Source organism: Arctopsyche grandis, chromosome 9 (assembly GCF_051622035.1).
Source record: "Arctopsyche grandis isolate Sample6627 chromosome 9, ASM5162203v2, whole genome shotgun sequence".
Classification (NCBI taxonomy): domain Eukaryota; kingdom Metazoa; phylum Arthropoda; class Insecta; order Trichoptera; family Hydropsychidae; genus Arctopsyche; species Arctopsyche grandis.
The window spans coordinates 28,223,336-28,246,222 of record NC_135363.1 but is presented as its reverse complement, the minus strand read 5'-3'; the positions used below and the strand labels follow the sequence as shown (position 1 = coordinate 28,246,222).

The following is a 22,887-nucleotide window of genomic DNA, read 5'->3' as shown; positions in this document are numbered from 1 at the left end:
AAAAGTTTGTTTAATGAATATTATCTTCAAGTCTTTAATTAATTTCACTTTGAACCGCAACGTTGAAACAATATCATATTTTTCATCTCTCGTATTTATTTACAATATTAATTAAAAACGAGAGTTGTTTGTACAATTTAATCAATTTTTACAACACGACGGGTATTCTCAATGCAATTAAAATAAAAATAAAATAATAAATATATATATGAAATTTATACTCTTTATGTCCATACATACATAAGCGCTAGAACGTCGAACGCTATAATACGTCAAACTCAACAAAAGGGATTATACTTTTTTTTCGACATCCTCTTTGATCTAATAATTCAATATTTTCTGTTATTTTTCATTATTTAGAATGAAAAAAATATATATAACAGGATCGGCTAAGGGTCTACTATGAATGATTGATCGGTAAAAGAGCCGAAAAATTGAGGGGAATGTCTGCCTCGAAGGGTAGGAACGGGGGGGAAAAAAGGAAATTTTAAATAATGGACGAGATCCTCGACAAAATGGATTCGATGTTAAAATATGTATCAAATTCCATTACATAATAATATTTCGTCGTGCGTTAAAATAATTTTGCAAACGACATTAAAGTAAAGTTTCCACGTGGTAGTTGTGCGGGTTTACGACTGACCTTTCGATGATAATATCGCGCGCGTTTTGTCATAACTGATTCCAATACGAAACGCCACCCCCTCAATGAGGGTAGTCACCCTCTGGCAATTTGTAAATCACGGTCATTGTTTCGTAAAGGTAACCCTTGAAATTTGAGGTGATCTCGAGCATTTCCCAACCGTGTGATTGTTGTTTGAGCCGCATACAGACGAGATTGAGCTCCGCGACCATTCAGTTCCCGACCATTAATGTCCTCGATAAAATCCTTAAAATAATGCATACACGAAAAATACTGATTTCGTTTAATAAATGCAATCCTAAAATGTGTGGAAATAATTTTTTACGACTTTTGCACGGTTGGGTTTTGAGCTAGAGCGAACTTTTAAAACAATCGATTGAAAAACATGACTATCACTCTACATATAATATATTATATTTAACGATTATAAATTTCATTTAACATGCATTATACAATAAATTTAATCCAAAACTACATCTTCTACTTTATAATTATTTTTCGCAGAATATATTCACACGGCTCGGACGTATGAATATATTCTGTTAGTTCAGCGAACTAATGTCATAATTCTGTTTTATAACATTAGTTCGCTGATTAACATGATATATAATTACATTACTGTAATCTACCAATTAACATAATAATTAATAACTAATTTAATGACGTACTGATTTGTTCGAGGGCCAGGTGTGTATGTAATTGTAACAATACATTTCATTTCACACAGAACCTGCATGTGAATTTGTATATGCATACATATCTTAATATATAATTTCAAAAGATACTTTGAAACGTTTAATGTAAGTATGTATGTATGTATGTAAGTATGTAATGTTTGGGTGGTAGAGTCCATGACGTTATCGAAAAAATATAATTTTCTATGACGACGATATCGATATAGATTTCGATTCCGTTTTCGATTTCGATTCTGATTTCGATTCAGATTTATGTTGCAGTTCCGGATACTGATTCTTTTTTCAGGTACGAATCCGGATTCCTGTTTCAGTTCCGGATTCCGATTTCTTTTTCAGTTCAGAATATTTGTATTTAAATCAATTTTAAGCCACCAAATTTGATATACCTAAAGGATCAATTTTAGGACCTCTGCATTTTATCTTATATATAAATGAGGTTGTTAAAAAGTGTAAAATTCTTTTTGTGGATGAATAGAGATGTGTGACGTCTTAAATGAAGAATTAAGCCGTGTAAATAATTGGTTATGTGTAAATAAATTAAAAAATGAATATTATTAAAACAAAAATGATATGGATCAACAATAAAAGTGGTGAGTATGGCTGAAAAAATTTTAGAAATAGTGGATAACATTAAATACTTGGGTATAATATTAGATGACAGGTTAGATTTTAAATTACATGGTTAATTTATAATAAAAAAAGTACTTAAGAACGCAAGAGTACTTTGTAGATTTAGGAAAATTCTGTCAGAAAATACTAAAATCATGATACAAATAGAATGCAATTTTTCGACCATATTTTATATAAATATTATGGATCTGTTCTGTGCTTTTTGTCAATTAAAAATAGGTTACAAAAAATACAGGATAGAACCATGACGAGTATCTTAGATACTCGTCAATAGGTATACTAGTATGAGATCAATGTTAAAGGAAACGAATTAGATAAATATTAGTGATACTCTGAAAATATTTATGTTGGTTTTTATTTATAATTTAGATAAGAAAATGTTATTATTTAGATAAGAAAAGTATTTCAATAGACATCTTATAAGAGGCATTTGTTAGATTTGCATAAATATAGCAGTAGAGGTAACAATAAATTAACAGTACAGAATTTAAAATTAAATAATAATAAGAACAGCATATTGTCTGGAGGTGTTGTTACTTATAATAAGCTGCCAGATTAAATTAGAAATATAAGTAATATTGATAAATTTCTGGTAGCTGTAAGGCAACACCTCTGTATGAATGTTTAAATAGTTGTATGTGCGTATGTGTATGTGTATATTATAATTTATATATAATTATCAATTAAGCTATATTTTATATAAATTAATAAATAAAATTTCATAGTACGCTAACTTAAAGCGTACACTTCAGTTTTTTATCCTTTTTTTTTCAATTTTTACCACACAAACAACACCAGGTAATGGCACCAGTAACATAAAATTAGATAATAATTTGATTTTTTTCATACTAAAATAAACGTTTAGTATTAAATAGTAATACGATAGTTAGCAACACGATGTTACATAATTATAGAATCACTATCATTATGTTGTGTAATATTTTTGACTATAAAAAAGTAGTATTAGCAGTATTTACATAGACACGTAAATAAATATTGAACAATAATTCTTCAATTTAAATTTTAAGCATTCAAAAATAAATGAATTTCTATTGTTTCCTTTTTTTTTGTTTTTCAGTGTAAAAAAATATCGATGAACATCGACTAGTAACAAAATTCTAAATTTGGATCAAAATTTTCATACAATCATATTAAAATTATCAAAAATGGTATGATAATTTGAATACACACATGTTTATATACATACATATATACATATGTATATTGATTAAATTTGTCTAATTTACAATAATGTGACAGTCTCCATACATCATCACTTACAGTACTTTACAGAAGAAAGGCAAACATTTTTCATCGCACGCCAACTGTATTATATATACATATATATTTATAAAATTGTCTTTTATATTTCAGAGAGAATGCATATCGATTCACATCGGTCAAGCCGGAATACAGATGGGCGATAACTGTTGGCAACTATACTGCCTGGAGCATGGATTAAATCCAGCTGGCATGAAAAACACACCAGCCGGCGATCCAAAAAGTGAACAAAGCCTATGCAATGCCCCAAGTAATATATTTTTCAAGGAAAATTCACAGGGGAATATGGTGCCCAGAACGATTATGATAGACTTAGAACCGAGCATAATCGGTTGGTAGAATAATTTGCATCAATCGTCAACTAATAAGTGATATTATATTGCTTTCAATGTATTTACTTTGAAAAAACTTCAGATACCATTCGAAAGGGGAACTATAGAAAATTATACGATTCGGAAAATCTCATCAGCGGAAAAGAGGATGCGGCCAGTAATTTCGCTCGCGGTTATTATACAGTCGGTAGAAATTTGCTACCAGTCGTTTTGGAACGCATTAGAGCAATTTCTGATCAGTGCAATGCCTTACAAGTAATTCTCTTTTATAAATATATAAATTTATATTGCTATTTTATCGCAGAAATCGAACTACCACATTCAGAGTTTGAATTTCCGATTTATATCCTTCCAGGGATTTTTAATCTCGCATTCGATCGGTGGTGGAACTGGTTCTGGATTTACATCACTTCTTATGGAAAAATTGAGCGATTACTATCCGAAACAAAGTAAATTGCAAACAGCTGTATATCCATCGCCTAAAGTAAGTGTTTTCAGTGTTATTCTACTTTCAAAGGAAAAAAAATGATATTATAAATGTCAAAATTCATGACAGCTTCTCAATTCGATTTCATCTTGATAATCTGACTAACTCTTAATCTAATCCTCATATTCATACATACATATATACCATTTGAACACTTATCTTATTGGTCTATTATCCATTTAACTGTATACGTATTCCTAATCATTTGGATTACCTTTTATTTTATTCGACTCTACTAATTTTAATATACGAAACGTATATTTGTGATTTTTCAGGAGACACTTTTAAATTTTAAAATTCTTGCTAATTCGTAAGTCATTTATCAATCTCTGCTAAAATCTCTTTATGAAAACCTATCCCAAATTTGACATTCATATATTCACCAGCAGCATTCATATAGATATTTTACCAGAAGCTGTTTGCACTGGAAATTGTCATAATCATAAGCAAGGCATACAGAAATTTGCGTTTCAATTTTAAACTAATAAGCCCTTTAAACTCCATAATCCAACATTTTGCTTTTCAATTAATTTTTTAGAAGTCATCTGAAATTTTTTAGTACTGTTTGAAATACTTTCTATCGCGTATGTGTTAATAATTTAAAAGCATAAATAAAAAAACTCCATGTCTACTGCAATTCCGGATTTGTTCACGGTGATCGTTTTGTTTTATGAGGAAAATTTATGATTTTATGTTTTTTGTTAAGCTTTTGAATTATACATATAATTGATAGTCCATATTTAGAACCTATTCCAATGTCCACTCAAATTCCTCCGCAATTCTTCATTATTTTACATTAATTAATCCGTGTTCTACCACCATTTTTTTTATATACATAGATTTTGCTCTTCTTTTAACAATACTCTTCCTCATATTAATCCATTTTGTTGTTCTTTTTATGTCTTTAAATTTCTATTGATTATTTTTTTTAGTAATACATATGTACATATATGCAATATCTACCATTTTTCAATGCTTTTATTTCATTTTTTCATTCTTGTTGTTAAGCGTTACAAAACTGTTTTGATATTAATGTGATATACATATTAACGTTGTAATGCTGTTTGTTTCTGTTTTTCAAAAATTAAAATAAAATAAAACTATATATCATAGTGTATATAAGCCACTCTTGATGATTAATTTTCTTATTGCTTTGCAGATCTCATCAGCAATAGTTGAACCATACAACGCAATAATGTCAACACACACAACAATGATGCATTCAAACTATTGTTTCCTTCTGGACAATGAAGCCTTATACGACATCTGCTCGAATCAATGGGGCATCTCAAAGCCCACCTACACCAACTTGAACCAACTGATCAGCTCAGTCAACTCTTCGATGACATCGTCGTTGAGATTTGACGGGTTTTAAAAGCAGACTTGGCAGATTTTCAAATGAACTTAGTCCCATTAGTCCCATATCCCAGATTGCATTTTCCATAGCGTCCCACTCCCCCATTACGTCTGCGGAAAAATCGCAGTTTGAGAAGGCGAGCGTGCCCAAAATTACATCAGACCTGTTCCAGAACGACAATCTCATGTTCAAATGTGACCCGAAACAGGGAAAGTACATGGGATGCTGTTTGTTATATAGGGGAGATGTCGCGGCTAGGGATGTGAACGAAGTCATCGCCAACTTGATCCAATCACGCGATCTTCGATTCGTCGATTGGTGTTCGAGCGGCTTCAAAGTGGGATTTAACGCTCGAGTTCCGGTTTCTACTTCCGGTTCCGGTCCGACGACCAGGTCAGCCACCCTCTTGGCCAACACGACCGCAGTGAGGTCCGCATGGAGCTCTCTAAATTGCAAATTCGATCTGCTGTTCTCGAAGAGGGCCTTCATTCATTGGTATGCGAACGAGGGTATGGACGAGGAGGAGTTCAGGGAGGCTGGTGACTCTGGAGATGGACTATGAGGAGGCTGGGCTTGATTGTGTGGAAGCGGATGGAGTCACCAGTGCGGAATTGTGAATTGTTGTAGCAGTATTGAGTTTTTATCTGGCCAATTTTTTAGAGCACAATTATTGTGTTGTGAGACAGTAATAACAATTTTATATTGTTACTATGTTTAATTAAATTTATTTATACTTTTACTGATTTGAATTTTGGCAATAAATTACATCACAAATTATATTTTTTTTGTTCTTCAATTAATCATGCACAATCACCTAACAGATTGCTCCAAAGCGGGGAGTTTGCTAAACACGTCTCCATAACTACCCTACAATGCACGGAATACAATCAGAGTCATCACATATTCACTACAGAAATGAAAGTTTCATTTTGATATAGATCTATTTACAATTTGAGTATATGGTGGTGTTGGGCGTTGGTGGCCAATCCTTTTAATTTCTCAGTTGGTGGATTATTTTTATCCACTTTTTTGTATTCGACTGTCCTTGGGAACTCTTAAATTAACGTGTAATGTATAGTTTCAACAAAAATATGTATAATACAAATATGTAAAATGAACGATGTTTATATTAATTAAACTTAAATAATTGGTTATTAATATAATAATAATAATTATTATAATTTAGTATATTTATATTTATAATTATAATCTATAGTTATGATTGAGTATTTAAAAATAATTTTTACATTTCTCTGGTGCCACTCCTGAAAGTTTATGTAGAATGGGGGCGATCGCCATGACACTTTTAAAAACTGTCAAACTACGATGTTAATTGACTAATATGTTATTTAAATGATCAATTTGCTTATAAAAATGTATTCCATGTTGTTTATTGTTCGTTTTTGAATGAATTGTGCAATTTTTAACGATGCACTTGCCCATCTTGCGAGTAATAAAAACAAACAGAGAAGCTTTTATCGGATATACAAGCATCAAATCCGAGTGATGCTAATATTATTTAGGAATGACTGTGTACAATCCTCACTTGACAACAATATAACGCCTACAGCCACTTCTATTATTATAACATTTCTCTGGTTACTGACCGCTAAACGTCAAAATTTTTGCATTTTTAAACGTGTCTATTACGATTATTTTTCACCATCGAACTATCAGAATCGATTTAAATTCCCATCGTTGACCAAACCGCGCAAAATGGCAAAACTTCAAAACGATCGGAAGACTGTAGGAATAGATACAGAATCGTCAGCGAAATGAAACATAGAAAAGTCTAGTAAAAAGCATTACTTTTTATAAGCCTATTTATTCTACATATGTACATATGTTTTTAAAATCAATGTGATCTATCCATTACATAAACTTAATATATAATATGTATATATAAATGTATCAACCTGATTCAAAATGATTACTATTGGAAGTGTAATAAACCAATATAGTCACATAAATATAAGTTTCAACCAAAAATACAACTATCAAACTAGTACACGGCGGCCATTTTGATTTTCAACGCACATGCGTAGACAAGTTTATGTAATATTATATTCAGAGATTATTTTACTTCAAAAAAGATACAAAAAGATAGGCAAGCCTTTGTTCATCTATGTAAGATTTAACGATAAAAATTTCACACGTCTATACAAACCCGCTATCTAGTTTTAAAGCAAATGAAAACCCGAGCCCATCCAGACAGATTAATTACCTTAATATTTTGTCAACTGATTGGCACGTTACGTGGAAATCGAACGTAATTCTATTACATAAAAGAAGTGAGTTGGGGAGATAGTGTCTTGTTTAGATCCCCGGAAGCCGAGATTGATGACACGGAGCAGGGCAGGTACGTTCGATTTTCCCCCATTTTCCAGGTTTTCCCGCGCGATCGCCGACGACAAGCACTTATTCAAAACGTATCTGAGAGTGTAGAAGAGCCTGGGGGGGGGGCGCAAGTGTTCCAATCTAATGTCGGATATCTGCTTATCCCACGCGAAATAGATGACCGCCATATATAAGAAGGGAAAAGACATAAAAATGAATTTCGGCCGAGGAACCCATATTTTCGACCGGACTCGAGTAATGCCCCGTCGACTTTTCGATCTGCCACATATGTCTGTATTAATTCAGGCCAAACCCCTTCCACTCGCTTCGTCTCAGTCCTGTTTCTTTTTTTGTCTTATATTGTATGTATATTTTCTTAAATTCAGTTTCGGTATGAATAACGCGCAATTGAGCGCCTAATCGTGCGATGTTATGGTGTCCCTCTACTAAATTACGGCGTAACAGTTACTAAAAATAGCGTAACATTTCAATGGAAAGAAGGGGATGGTATAGGATGATACTTAATTTATTAAAACTCACAATAAAATATTATTTGTATATATGTACACACATACATACATACATTTTAATTCAACATTGGACGAAAATTTGATTTTAGCTCTGAAAAAGTGCATGAAATAATTTATTTTTGAATGCTTTGTACTATTACTTAATTATATTCACAATGCATCTTATATCTGTTTTAATAGCTATTGATCTACTGATCATTTTCTATTTTACAATTTTAATTTAATTTTGTTAGTAATCATAGTATTATATTATTCTAATGTTAATGTACAGCATAATAGAAAAAAGAGCTCAAAAACCTATTTTTTTTTTAAATGCTTTTTATTATTACGAAATTATGTTCACAATACATCTTATATCTATTTTAATAGCTACTGATCTACAGATCATTTTCTATTTTATAATTTAATTTAATTTGGTTACTAATCATAGTATTATATTATTCTAATGTTTATCTACAGCATAATAGGAAAAAGAGCTCAAAAACCTATTTAAAATTCTTATAAATGCTCATAATAAATCTAACACATAATATTAATTCAAGACTCTCTAAGGTTGACAATCTAAAGCACATTGTGTTTAGGTAATCTGTGTTTATAACTGAAGGGTATAGACATTTTGTTGTAATCACTGAGACTCTTCACAAAGTGTGTTTGTATGGTTATTAGTGATTCTATCAAAGAATTAGTTAGTTACATAGTTTGTTAGTAATGTCTGTGACTAACGGAATAGTATTTATGGCATGCAGTTATTTCAGGTTAGTATAGATGGATGTGTTATAAATTATTTTTAGGGGTTTATTTTGTATTATTTGGAGCTTGGAAAGGTTGGTATAAGAGGCGTTATTCTATACAGGTGAAGCATAGGTTAATGAAATAATATCACAAAGTTTGTTGGCTCAAAATAAAGCTTAATAGCGGATTAAATATACTTTTTACAAACCTCCTTGACGGTTCACATTAAGACGTGATTTTTTATATCTCTTATTTAAATGTAAGAACACTCAAATCAAGTTTCGACTATAATAACTGATTGATAGATTCAAAATTTAAAATCTATCCGACTTTTTAATAGTGTAACGTAGAGGTTAGGTGAGTGGTACTCGTCAACCATTGGCTTACTAGCGATGATCACCTGATCAAAATGCCTATACTACGTCGTATACTACAAGCAATAAGGTCTCGCGACCTATCAACCAAAGATATCTATGTGTAGAGAGTGCCCGATGGGTATAGAGTCATTGTGTTATATCTCAGATTTCGCCAGGTTTCTCTCCATATATGTCTTTATGGATGTTTATTGTATGTGTATTCGTATGTTTACATGAAAATGTTATTGATCGTATTGTATACGATGTTTGCAATTGATAAAAAAAAACAATATAATAAAAAGCTTGTAAAAATGTAAAATTTTGCCTGTATTTCTATGTTGATAGTTTTTCAAACAAAATTTTAAAATGTCAAATGTTTACATATCAAGGTAATCTTCAAGAAAGTAGGAGGGTTGGGAAGGGGGAAGGGGTGGATGTCTTCTCCATAGTTTTGTTATGAAGCATGACGTCACATCAAAACACTATACTCCATATAAAGAAGTTTTTCTTCAAAAAGTTAAGAATCAATGGTAGAAATTGATTTTTTTCAACCACTTTACAACCCTCATAATTTCTACACTTAGACTTTGGACTTCTGAAAACCGAGCCCGCGGTAAAACGCAATGTGCATACATATGTATTCAAACAAAATGGTGTCGCCCTCCATCTTAGGGGCTTTCAAAGCTGTCTGGCTCGGAAGCTATCTCAAGCACCGCCGGTTTGCGTCCCCTGACAAAAAGGGTTGCTAATTAAAATCTCAGCTACCTAGCTCTAAAGTTTAAGAGGCCGCGCAGGTAACTAATTAAAGTTGTCACCGAAGAAACGGGATGATCCTCGCAACACAGCCAGAGCACCTTCATTTTATACGAATTACGCCAGGGACGTCGCATCTGTGGTCCGCGGACCGAAACGAGTTTACCAACGTCACGTGTTTTCTCTCAAGGGGGCACGAGACTAATCCTTCACAATATTTTATGAAATATATAGTTTTGGGGTCGACGAATTCTAGTTGTTTCCATTTAGAAAGATATGAAACCGAAATTTCACAGCAGACAGAAGCACGATTTCTAACAGGTCATATTGATTTAGATGACCTATCTACTATGTAAATCGACTTCCATACAATGGTTATATTTACATTAAAACTCAATTAAACTGAATAGTGTCAAAAAGTGAAAAATTAACGGGCCTGAATATATTTTATTTTATTTTATATACTGATATGTACCTCGCTTATCAATGTAATTCCCACAATAATCAAATTCACTTTCTCACATTCGTATACGTGAGTAACAAGTCCATTAAAATTCCTGTAAAGGGATAGTTAGATAAGATAGGAATGCCGGACTTCGCCCAACCCAAGAGTTAAAGAAATCATTTATTCAGACCGCGATTCGATCACATTAGCCAGTCAGTTACCATTCAACTCAACCTGTAAAAGGATAGTCACATGCGATAGGAATGCCGGACTTTGCCCAACCCAAGAGATAAAGAAATCATTTATATAGATCACGATTCGATCAAATTAGTCAGTCATCACTAGACTGCGGATAGACACCGTGCTTTTTCCAGGAATCGGGGCGGTTTAGCTCTATTTACAAAGCTAGAGTTCAAAATAAAAACGTTTGGCGAACCTTTAACAATGCATTTACAACAATTGAACAAAACGCGGCACCCTCTGGGTCCAGGCTTTAGTCATCACCAGAGATAGGTGGGCGAGGGGGCTGAAACGGGTTCCTATTGTCAATTTCTATTGTTAACATTTTTTTTGCTCTCTAGAGAGCAAAAAAATAGGTTAACAATAGAAATTAACAAAAGGACTAGTCATCACCATCGAGACTCCGAGAGTGGTTTGTTAAGCAAGTAATTTAAAAAAATATATATACTGCGTTTTGGAACATGACAATACATATGTACATTAAGCCGGAGCGAAAAATACGACTTTTGGATTTTCACGGATGAACCTAATAAAAAACTTTTCTCGTATCAAAATAATGTTAAATAAAAAATTTCATTGATTTTTAACAATTTCTTGTGCCTCCAACCAATCGATTTGTCTCGACAAAAATGTCGAAAAATAAATATATCTCTTTTTCGAGAATATTTTTTTATTATTATTATTTTTTATAAAAACAAAACTCTATATTTATATATTACAGTTTAACTGAGTCGATCATGATACATTTTCACTGATTACCGAGAAGTTAAAGTCGCCGTTTGCTCGAAAGTCTCCATCAAAGGGCGCGGCGCTCACAATGGGTGTTTGTATGGGGGAATGTTATTTCGGTCTAATAATTTAAATTTTGATGGTTATTTCTTTCAGTTATTCAAGGAGCTTCCTTGTATATATGTATACCTTTAATTTAAACACAAAAAACCAAAGAGGTTATGAATTTCATGAAATATAAGGAGATGTCCTATGACTATTTGGACGCAAACATGTCATGTTTAACGTCAAAAACTCGAATATTCGCGAGAAATAGGACAAGAATACCAATTTGTTGGAACGGTTTCAATGAAATCAGGTAAACTGGCAAACTCTGGCAGGAAGTGATCTACCTGTATCTCACATATTACTTTTAGAAATATAAAAATGCAATCAGATGCATATCATTTGAGATTAGTGGAGAGAGATATCGCGCATACTATTCAAGTGTAAAACAATAACAGGTAACAATATTAATACTCTCGTTTTTATGGGTGATGATTCCTGTGACAGTACAATTAATCACCAGGTGTCAGCAAAATAATTCTCGATCAAAACCCTTCACTCTATTTTATTTTTGTATATTTAGAATACCCGTGCTAATCTGTGACCAAATTATAACACACTTGTGAAAAGTCTCGGTGATTACAACAAAATGTCTATACCCTTCAGACAGATTACCTAAACACAATGTGCTTTAGATCGTCGACTTAAAAGAATTTTTAGTTAATATCATGTATGAGATGTATTATGAGCATTTATAAGAATTGTAAATAGGTTTTTGAGCTGTTTTTCCTATGATGCTGTACATTAACATTATAATAAAATTCTCAACAAAATCCATTAATAATCCCTATGTACTTAAATAACTTTATTTTTCTTTTGTAAGGTCTCACCTTGAATTTGCCTCAATTATCTGGTCATCTTTTTATTTATCCCATATTAATTGTATTGAAAAAGTCCAACTTAAATTTATTAAATCCTTACGCTACCTTTTTCCTACCTATACCCATACTACTGTTCCTGATATTTTAAAAATGCTATCTTTTAACAATCTTTCTGTCAGGCGACGACTTACTAATGCTACATTCTTCTTTAAGCTCATAAATGGTTTCCTTGATTGTTCTGATTTACTGAGTAAGGTTGATTTCAGGATCCCAGTTAGGTATTCTAGACACGTTGCACTCTTTTTACTAAATCTTTTCAATACTAATTCCCAAAAATATTCTTATCTGCAGCGTGTTTATCGTATATTTAACGGGGAGCTGAATGAGGTTGATCTGTTCGGTATTTCACTACATCAATTCAGGACTAACATCAAGAGAATCTTGACCGATTGATCCATTTCTTCTTCTATTCTATTTTATAACCTTTTTCCAATATTTTAACACTTAGTTTAGTTATGCAATTTATTTTATTTTTTACATACATATATTTACATACATACATATATACAAATATACCAGGAAGGCTTAACAGGTAAACCCCAAATGCGCCTTCCTGGTCCACATAATTATTACATAGATACATGTAAATCTAAACAATATCTGACATCTATGGTCAGATATTACAAACATCGTATTAATACGATAAATAACGATGAATAACTTGCATGTAACAATACGAATTTTATATTCGACAAACAACCACAGAGACAACTATGGTGAGCAATATGGCGAAACCTAAGATATAACAATAGCTAAAGGTTCACAACAGAAAATTGGGAAGGAAACGCCAATTTTACAGGAATCGTTTCAATGAAAATCAGAAAAATTGGCAAATTCTGTTAAGAAACGATCGACCTTGACAAACCAAGGTCTGGCCAATAGCGAGACTTAGCAGGAATTGAACTCTGTAATTGGACTCGGATTTTATATATATATATATATATATATATATATATATATATATATATATATATATATATATATATATATATATATATATATATATATATATATATATATATATATATATATATATATATATATATATATTATATTATATATTTACTCTTTGTTTTTATGCATTTCTACATCTTGTTGTCTGTTGATTTTTTTCAATAAATAAAACAAAATAAAAAATAAAAATAAATAAAATAATAATATAATACTATGATTACTAACAAAATTAAATTTGTATTGTAAAATAGAAAATGATTAGTAGATCAGTAGGTAATAAAATAGCTATAAGATGCATTGTGAACATAATTTAGTAATAATAAAAAGCATTTAAAAATCAAAAATAAATACGACACAGAAATACACTAAGACACGGAGAACATAGAGCCATTCGTCTTGTATCCTAATTTAAATCCAACTTTATATCAATCGTACGACACTATAGCAATTGTACAATTGTACCTAGACAGTATCTTGATATTTTTCAGACATCAGTTATATTTTAAATTTGTACACCATGTAGTACCACTGATATTTTCCGACAAACGACCAATTCCAACACACGAACTTATGTACAAAGCAAAATTCAAACTCTTCATACTACATACATACATACATACATAACCAACTGAAGAAAGCACAAAACACGTAATACGAAATAGCAAAACACACATAGAAAACATCATCAGACGCACCCGGTTCACAAGCAGCCGGTTCGCCGACAACCGGTTCACATCACACATGATATATACAACAAATTTTTAATAATGAGCGGGTTGAGACTGAGTTACTCACTCTGATATAAAGGGGCAAAAGTCTGCGAGATTAATTCGCAGCTTTGCGTCTTCAATCAAGCTTTTCCTGTTGGCGCACCGAAACAAACGCCCGCTTACATGTAATACATATAATATAAATTCGGAACAAACGAGACACAGGATCATTTGCCTAATTTTACGCCAGCGAGAACCTAATGGCACCCTTACGTAGCGTGTATGTGTCGTCTAACGTCGTTAAGTTGGAGTTAAGCAAAGCGTGTCGGAAAATTTCGAGGGAAAATTGAAAATTTCGCTCGCTCAATGCCCAATCGGCGATTGTCCTTCGAATTATTATCGACTGTAGCGAATGTCAAATGTAGGGAGACGAGTTTGTAATACTATACGGTTCGCCGAAATTGTGTTATACGCTTTCGCGGCACAGCGCAGCGTTGACTTTATAAATAAAATATAATTAACGAATTTTCCATTCAAGCATATCTTATTCTGGCTGAAAACAATTAATATCGAATTTCCTACTGACGATTTTCTTGCAGGGAAAAATATACGCAAAATGACTCCACCCTGAGGCTCTGAGAGATCCTTCTCCAATTTCATCACCGAAAAGAAATAGAAAGTCAACGATCTTGCAAATTAAATTTCTAAACGAAAAAAGCATCGTCTTCAAGTTTCTGCTCACAAATGCTCCGCTGTACAAACTCAGATTTTCATATTTAAACCACCCACATTTATTACGACAAAATTGAACGTTATATTATATTAAATATGTATGTTACATAAATCTGGAATACATTTTCTGTTTGTACTAGCTTTTATATTAACTTTGAACATGTGTAGTTTTGCCGAAAGGAGTGAAAGCAAATAAAGTCCCGACAACATACTTCGAATTATGGAGCCATCTCTCTATTATCAACTATCCCAAAACTATTCGAAAGCTTAGTTTTAGATGAATTTATTCCCTTTATTAAAAACGTCATTATTCTACAGCAATGTGGCTTTACTTTATCCAATCTATTATTATATGAAAATTTTATTTCCAGTTCCATATCTGATAAATTTCTACCTGTGCCATATCTAAAAAAGTAGACTCCATTTACACAGATATTAATAAGGTATTTGACATGGTTGATATGGAGATTCTATTATATAAACTAAATAACATCTGAATTAGTGGCGTATTACTAAACTGGTTTCGGAGATATTTATCCAATATATTATTATCAGTTCAAATAGAACTTTCTAGTGGCGTTCCTCAAAGGTTCTCACGTAGGACCAGTGTTATTCAACATTTTCATGATGATATAATAAATATATTTTCGTAAATGATATAATTAAACTTGAAAGTATTTAAATGTATAAAATACACCAATGAACCTACACTTAAAACAAATTTGAACTATTTAAATAATTGGTATACTGTTTTTAAATATAAAAAAATGTTCTGTTGTCGTGTTTAGTAAATCAAATGGTAAAATTATTTTTAATTATATATGTACATAAGTAATGAAACTTTACCGACATAGTCGCAAATGACCAGACAATAGTCCCGACTTACAACCTATCGAATATTTATGGGCTATCATAAAGCAAAGGGAATAAAAACAACACCCTGGGGCAAATTATGAGTTAAAAAAACTGTTGAAAATGTATGGTTTGAAGAAATTTCGGACGACATACTAAAAAAAGTCGTATTGTCTGTGCAGGCAGGTATTGATCCCGTCATAAAATCTAGACGATTGTCTAATAATTATTATATTACTATTTATTGTTGTCATATGTCCATTGCCTATGTATTTTAATTCATAGAAAAATATATACTGTAATATTATTTTAGCTAGAGACATTTGAAATACATATAAGAAAAATGCCCTATTGTGCATGTTTTTTTTAAATTCGTATCTCGCCTTAATTTAAAAATATAAATAATCTTTTTTAATCGTAAAACATGTTAAATAGTTGAAATCAAATAATAAAACCAAAAAAACTCGTGTATAGCTTCATTTAATTAAAAAAAAATCGAAAACATCGAAGAATTGAAAGTGATGCGATTTCTCTGCACGTTACTGTATATTACAAAAAATGTCATCAAATCACTGGGTTTCCTAATAAGAAACTCTACCTATGTACTTAAAAATATAAATACAGTAAAAATGTTACATACTACCAAGGCTTTTTTTGAAGAAAAAAAAAGGTGCTGGAACTCAGTTCTTGTCATGTTTTTAATAGAAAAAAATATTTTCAATTTATATTATACTAGCTGTATTACCCGGCTTCGCTCAGTGTTTATAATATAAACCGCTTAAACATGACTAAGCTAATTTAATTAAAAAAAAAAAAAAAATTTAAAAATTTAAAAAAAAAATTAAAAAAAAAATTAAAAAAAAATAAAAAAAAATCAAAAAAAAATAAAAAAAATATCAAAAAAAAAATTTAAAAAAATCAAAAAAAAAAATCAAATTTATTTTTTTTTGCCTTCTAGGGCTTCGCCCTCGGCACCCCCCTGAGCCTTTGCCTTCTAGGGCTTCGCCCCTCCACGCCCCATGAGCAATTGCCGTTTAGGGCTTCGCCCCCATGATCAGTTGCCTTTTAGGGCTTCGCCCCTCCGCGCCCCCATGATTCAAAGCCGTCTAGGGCTTCGCCCCCCTTAGTTAATGCCTTTTAGGGCTTCGCCCCCCGCGCCCCCAAGATTAATTGCCGTTTCGGGCTTCGCCCCCCTTAGTTAATGCCTTTTAGGGCTTCGCCCCTCCGCACCCCCATGATTAAATGCCGTCTAGGGCTTCGCCCCCCCTAGTTAATGCCTTTTAGGGCTTCGCCCCCCGCGCCCCCAAGATTAATTGCCGTTTAGGGCTTCGCCCCCCTTAGTTAATGCCTTTTAGGGCTTCGCCCCTCCGCGCCCCCATGATTAAATGCCGTCTAAGGCTTCGCCCCCATGATCAGTTGCCTTTTAGGGCTTCGCCCCTCCGCGCCCCCATGATTAATTGCCGTCTAGGGCTTCGCCCCCCTTAGTTAATGCCTATTAGGGCTTGCGCCCCATGAGGCTGGGCCCCCCGGGCCCCCTTCGGGGCCCCACGGGGCTGCGCCCCTTGTGGCGCCCCTGGCGGGGCCCCATGAAGCTACTCGCCTTGCGCCCCCGCGGGGGTGAATCCATTGAAACGAAAAAAACAAATCGGCGCCCATGGATCGAAAAAAAAAAAATCGAATCACGTGTTCGATGACGTCACCGATCTACGGACGACGACGACGACGACGATGACCAAGGATACATACAAAGTCTCTTTCCAAATTATAGATTAGACTAGCTGTATTACCCGGCTTCGCTCAGTGTTTATAATATAAACCGCTTAAACATGACTAAGCTAATTTAATTAAAAAAAAAAAAAATTTTAAAATTTAAAAAAAAAATTTAAAAAAAAAAATTAAAAAAAAATAAAAAAAAAATTAAAAAAAAATCAAAAAAAAAATTAAAAAAAAAAATTAAAAAAATCAAAAAAAAAAATCATTTTTTTTTTGCCTTCTAGGGCTTCGCCCTCGGCACCCCCCTGAGCCTTTGCCTTCTAGGGCTTTGCCCCTCCACGCCCCATGAGCAATTGCCGTTTAGGGCTTCGCCCCCATGATCAGTTGCCTTTTAGGGCTTCGCCCCTCCGCGCCCCCATGATTCAAAGCCGTCTAGGGCTTCGCCCCCCTTAGTTAATGCCTTTTAGGACTTCGCCCCCCGCGCCCCCAAGATAAATTGCCGTTTAGGGCTTCGCCCCCCTTAGCTAATGCCTTTTAGGGCTTCGCCCCTCCGCACCCTCATGATTAAATGCCGTCTAGGGCTTCGCCCCCATGATCAGTTGCCGATAAGGGCTTCGCCCCTCCACGTCCCCATGGTTAAATGCCGTCTAGGGCTTCGCCCCCATGATCAGTTGCCTTTTAGGGCTTCGCCCCTCCGCGCCCCCATTATTAAATGCCGTTTAGGGCTTCGCCCCCCTTAGTTAATGCCTTTTAGGGCTTCGCCCCTCCGCGCCCCCATTATTAAATGCCATTTAGGGCTTCGCCCCCCTTAACTAATGCCTTTTGGGGCCTCGCCCCTCCGCACCCTCATGATTAAATGCCGCCTAGGGCTTCGCCCCCCTTAGTTAATGCCTATTAGGGCTTCGCCCCTTCGCGCCCCCATGATTAAATGCCGTCAAGGGCTTCGCCCCCATGATCAGTTGCCGTTTAGGGCTTCGCCTCATAAGGCTGCGCCCCATGGGGCTTCGCCCCATGAGGCTGCGCCCCCTTCGGGGCCCCATGGGGCTGCGCCCCAGGAGGCTGCGCCCCCTTCGGGGCCCCATGCGGCTAAACTCCATAAGGCGGCGCCCCATAAGGCGGCGCCCCATAAGGTGGCGCCCCATATGGCGGCGCCCCATAAGACAGCGCTCCATAAGGCTGCGCCCCATAAGGCGGCGCCCCATAAGGCAGCGCCCCATAAGGCGGCGCCCCATCAGGCTGCGCCCCATGAGGCTGCGCCCCCTTTGGGGCCCCATGGGGCTGCGCCCCATGAGGCTGCGCCCCCTTCGGGGCCTCATGTGGCTAAGCTCCATAAGGCGGCGCCCCATAAGGCGGCGCCCCATAAGGTGGCGCCCCATATGGCGGCGCCCCATAAGACAGCGCTCCATAAGGCTGCGCCCCATAAGGCGGCGCCCCATAAGGCAGCGCCCCATAAGGCGGCGCCCCATCAGGCTGCGCCCCATGAGGCTGCGCCCCCTTTGGGGCCCCATGGGGCTGCGCCCCATGAGGCTGCGCCCCCTTCGGGGCCCCATGTGGCTAAGCTCCATAAGGCGGCGCCCCATAAGGCGGCGCCCCATAAGGCGGCGCCCCATAAGGCGGCGCCCCATAAGGCGGCGCCCCATAAGGCTGCGCCCCTAAGGCTGTGCCCCATAAGGCTGCGCCCCATAAGACAGCGCCCCATAAGGCTGCGCCCCATAAGGCGGCGCCCCATAAGGCAGCGCCCCATAAGGCGGCGCCCCCTTCGGGGCCCCATGAGGCTGCGCCCCCTTTGGGGCCCCATGGGGCTGCGCCCCATGAGGCTGCGCCCCCTTCGGGGCCCCATGCGGCTAAGCTCCATAAGGCGGCGCCCCATAGGACTGCGCCCCTAAGGCTGCGCCCCATAAGACAGCGCCCCATAAGGCTGCGCCCCATAAGACTGCGCCCCATAAGGTTGCGCCCCATAAGGCTGCGGCCGATAAGGCTGTGCCCCATAAAGCTGCGCCCCCTTTTGAGCCCCATGGGGCTGCGCCCCATGAGGCTGCGCCCCCTTCGGGGCCCCACGGGGCTGCGCCCCTTGTGGCGCCCCTGGCGGGGCCCCATGAAGCTACTCGCCTTGCGCCCCCGCGGGGGTGAATCCATTGAAACGAAAAAAAAAATCGGCGCCCATGGATCGAAAAAAAAAAATCGAATCACGTGTTCGATGACGTCACCGATCTACGGACGATGACGACCAAGGATATTTACATACAAAGTCTCTTTCCAAATTATAGATTAGATATATCATATATCTAATCTATAATATAATAATCTATAATCTACATATATCATATATGTAGAATACTCTAGCCAAAACGCATTGACCGAAGATCTTTTTCTTCAAGCAGAGAGTCATTTTTAATTTAAAAACAACATTCAATCGTCCAATTGCACTCCATCTTAAGTTCATACGTCTCTTTATGTGACACATGAACTTAGGATGTGTATTATTTGACCTAAATAATATATTATTTACTACTTCTACTAATTTGTCATATAATGCTATCAAGCATGCAATAACTATTGAATGTACAACATATGTATGTGTTACACCGAATCCGTGAAATTGTCTATTACACGCATTCGGCAAGAGAATTGCCGAATGCGTGAAAAATGCAAGCACGTTACCCAGTTCACGGATTCGGCAAATTCTTTGGCGAATGCGTGTATTTGGCATGAATTTGAAGTGGAGTCGGCAAATAGACAGCAGCGCTCCGGTGTTGTTTTTTAGAACTGGACAGCGTGGACAAGTGTCAAAGTGACAGCTGAATGAGGATGTTTAATTTACATATTATTATGTATAATATGACTACATATCTTTCGATCATCTCATATAACTTATACATAAATCTCATATTCTATTTTTATACATTTTGATCAATATTTTAACAGTCGGAATTTTATACCTTGTGAAGAATCAGTATTATATTATAAATATTTAATTTCATTACACATGTTCCAGAACATAGCTCTAGGCCACACTGACCAGACCAAATGTATGAAAATGTGAGCGACTAAGAAATCACCCGGTATGAAACGCTGTATCTAACTGCATACATTTCTCCGGAGTCCGGAGATGCATTTGTCCGGAGGACCAAAACAGCCCTGTGTGACCTGGGCTTTGGAACACTTTGTATTTTAACAATCTCGTACTCACTCATTGTTTTAACCTAAAATATAAACATTGTTTGGACAGGGGACTATTATAGACAAACACTCTTTGAAGTCTTTGAGAATGGGCTAAAAATGTACCTTAAATTTAAACAATAAGTCAATTAATTAATAGTTTTTTGGGCTTTTTATATTTTTTTTACACAAAAATACAATGAAACTGACTGTGTGTTCATACATAGTACATAATTTTTACATGATATAAATTAACATTAAAAATTTTAACAATTTTTGCAACTTTTCCCACCGTCACAGATAGAATTTGCTCCCTTTTATACCCACAAGCTATGTATATGCATTTCAATTATAATTGATAATACATACATAATTGTCACTGATGAGAACAAAAAACGAGCTCGATTTAAAGGCTTCAATTAATGTATCTGGCAAATACATCCATTGAATGCCTCTCTCTTTTCAAATCAATGAATTCCACCTGAAAACAAATAAATTTGTTATATTCCGATTTCTCTAAGCAAATACTTCACAACATCGGAAAACTTCACTGAAGTTTATTTGAAGAATTTATTCCACCGGTTATAACGATCCAATCTCCCACGACGACAGACGCAAAATATCTTCTATTAATTCTAATTTCTTTGGGTAGAGTCCAACTTTTTTTGAATTTTATGGAAAACACTTGCAAGAAATACCGTGCAAATTTAATTATCCGTTTTGTAAATCGACAGTATTCCATTTGGAACCATATTTTTTTTTCTTTTTTCCAACTGTCATCGACCAGAGTAAATCCTAAGCAAACTTTGCTAATACAATTTAAAATTTAAAAAAATATATGTACATTTATAAAATCATTTCTTAAAAAGTGGCCTTAATCCAAATTTGAAATTATAGCATAACTTTTCCTACACATCGCGACATTTCGTTCAATTGGTTGCGACCGAATGAAAAACACTTACCTACAGATTTTTCTGACTCTTGGACTTGGTTCACTCCGATGCTCTGTACTCTATACTTACGTATTATATTATATATACGTGAAAAATGCTTTCAGAAAATTATCTGCGTGCTCCAGTGGAGCTTAGCGCCGAGACAAATTGATGAATCACCCGTTATGGCCGGCGCGCACCCCGTAAGCCCTTTCCACTTTTTTTCAGGATAATCGGGTTTCATTCGTTCATTTTTTCCTTATATTCGAAAGCCCAAACGATACGGTAGGCCCGGGTCCAATTTTAATGTTAATTATCGCCTCTCGGGGGGGTTTTAGGGCGACCCGCGTGAAAAGTCGACGGTGCCAGGCCGTGTAAGTGACGCTCTTTAAAAGCTCGACCGATCGATGAAATAATACGCTCTGAAACCTGTACACGTCAATTTCGTCTGAAAATCTGAAAAATAAATCCTTATTATAGCAGGGTCGCTTCTTCGGCGTTGTGCGAAGTTAAAATGTCGATATTTTCTGTGTAAAAGTTTGTTGCTATGTAGCGTTTTTATCGTGCGCTGAAAGTCGACATACGAAACGCGATGAAATATTATATTATTATAGATGATAAAAAGCTTTTGAAATATTCAAATGTTTTTGCACATTTCCGGCAGACCGGAAATTGTAGTTCCCTCCCGTGTTCGTACCTCCGTAACGTTACTTTTGTTGTCTTAAAATTAAGCATTTAATATTAGCATCCATCAAAAATATCCTTCTATTTATATGTCTGTGTACTACACCCTTCCCTTTAAAAGTTTATTTATTAGCAAACGGTTGCCGTGGAGTTTGTTTAACATGAATATAAACAAAACACTGATTCATATTCATTTCTCGTCGTAATAAATATTGATCAATAGACTAACCATCTAAATCAGCGGTGCACAACCGTTTTATTGCTACGATTAATATTGAGACGTGTCCATAAGTGGATGTTTCAATAAATATGTTTATTTTTCAACTTCCTTCATGAATTATTGTACAAGTCAAAAAATTTATCTTTAAGTGTATTTTGTTGATACTAATGCGCTGAAATTCACGCGACTGAAATATTATTGATTTTTGATTTTAAATGCTTTTTATTATTACTAAATTATGTTCACAATATATACTATATCTATTTTATTAGCTACTGGTCTACTGATCATTTTTGATTTTACAATACTATTTTGTTAGTAATTAAATGTAGTATTATATTATTTTAATGTTGATTTACAGCATAATAGGAAAAATAGCTAAAATACCTATTTTGCAA

The 22,887-nt window shown here is 35.3% G+C and overlaps 1 protein-coding gene across 1 annotated transcript; it reads left to right on the top strand.

The window, feature by feature from the left end:
- Positions 1-708: 708 nt before the first annotated feature.
- Positions 709-5,987, top strand: LOC143916821 (tubulin alpha-2 chain-like). Its single transcript, XM_077438068.1, is given in 7 exon segments — positions 709-762; positions 3,343-3,580; positions 3,664-3,836; positions 3,937-4,065; positions 5,228-5,435; positions 5,438-5,509; positions 5,512-5,987. Coding segments are annotated over 7 exon segments (1,350 nt in total).
- The last annotated feature ends 16,900 nt before the right edge of the window (positions 5,988-22,887 follow it).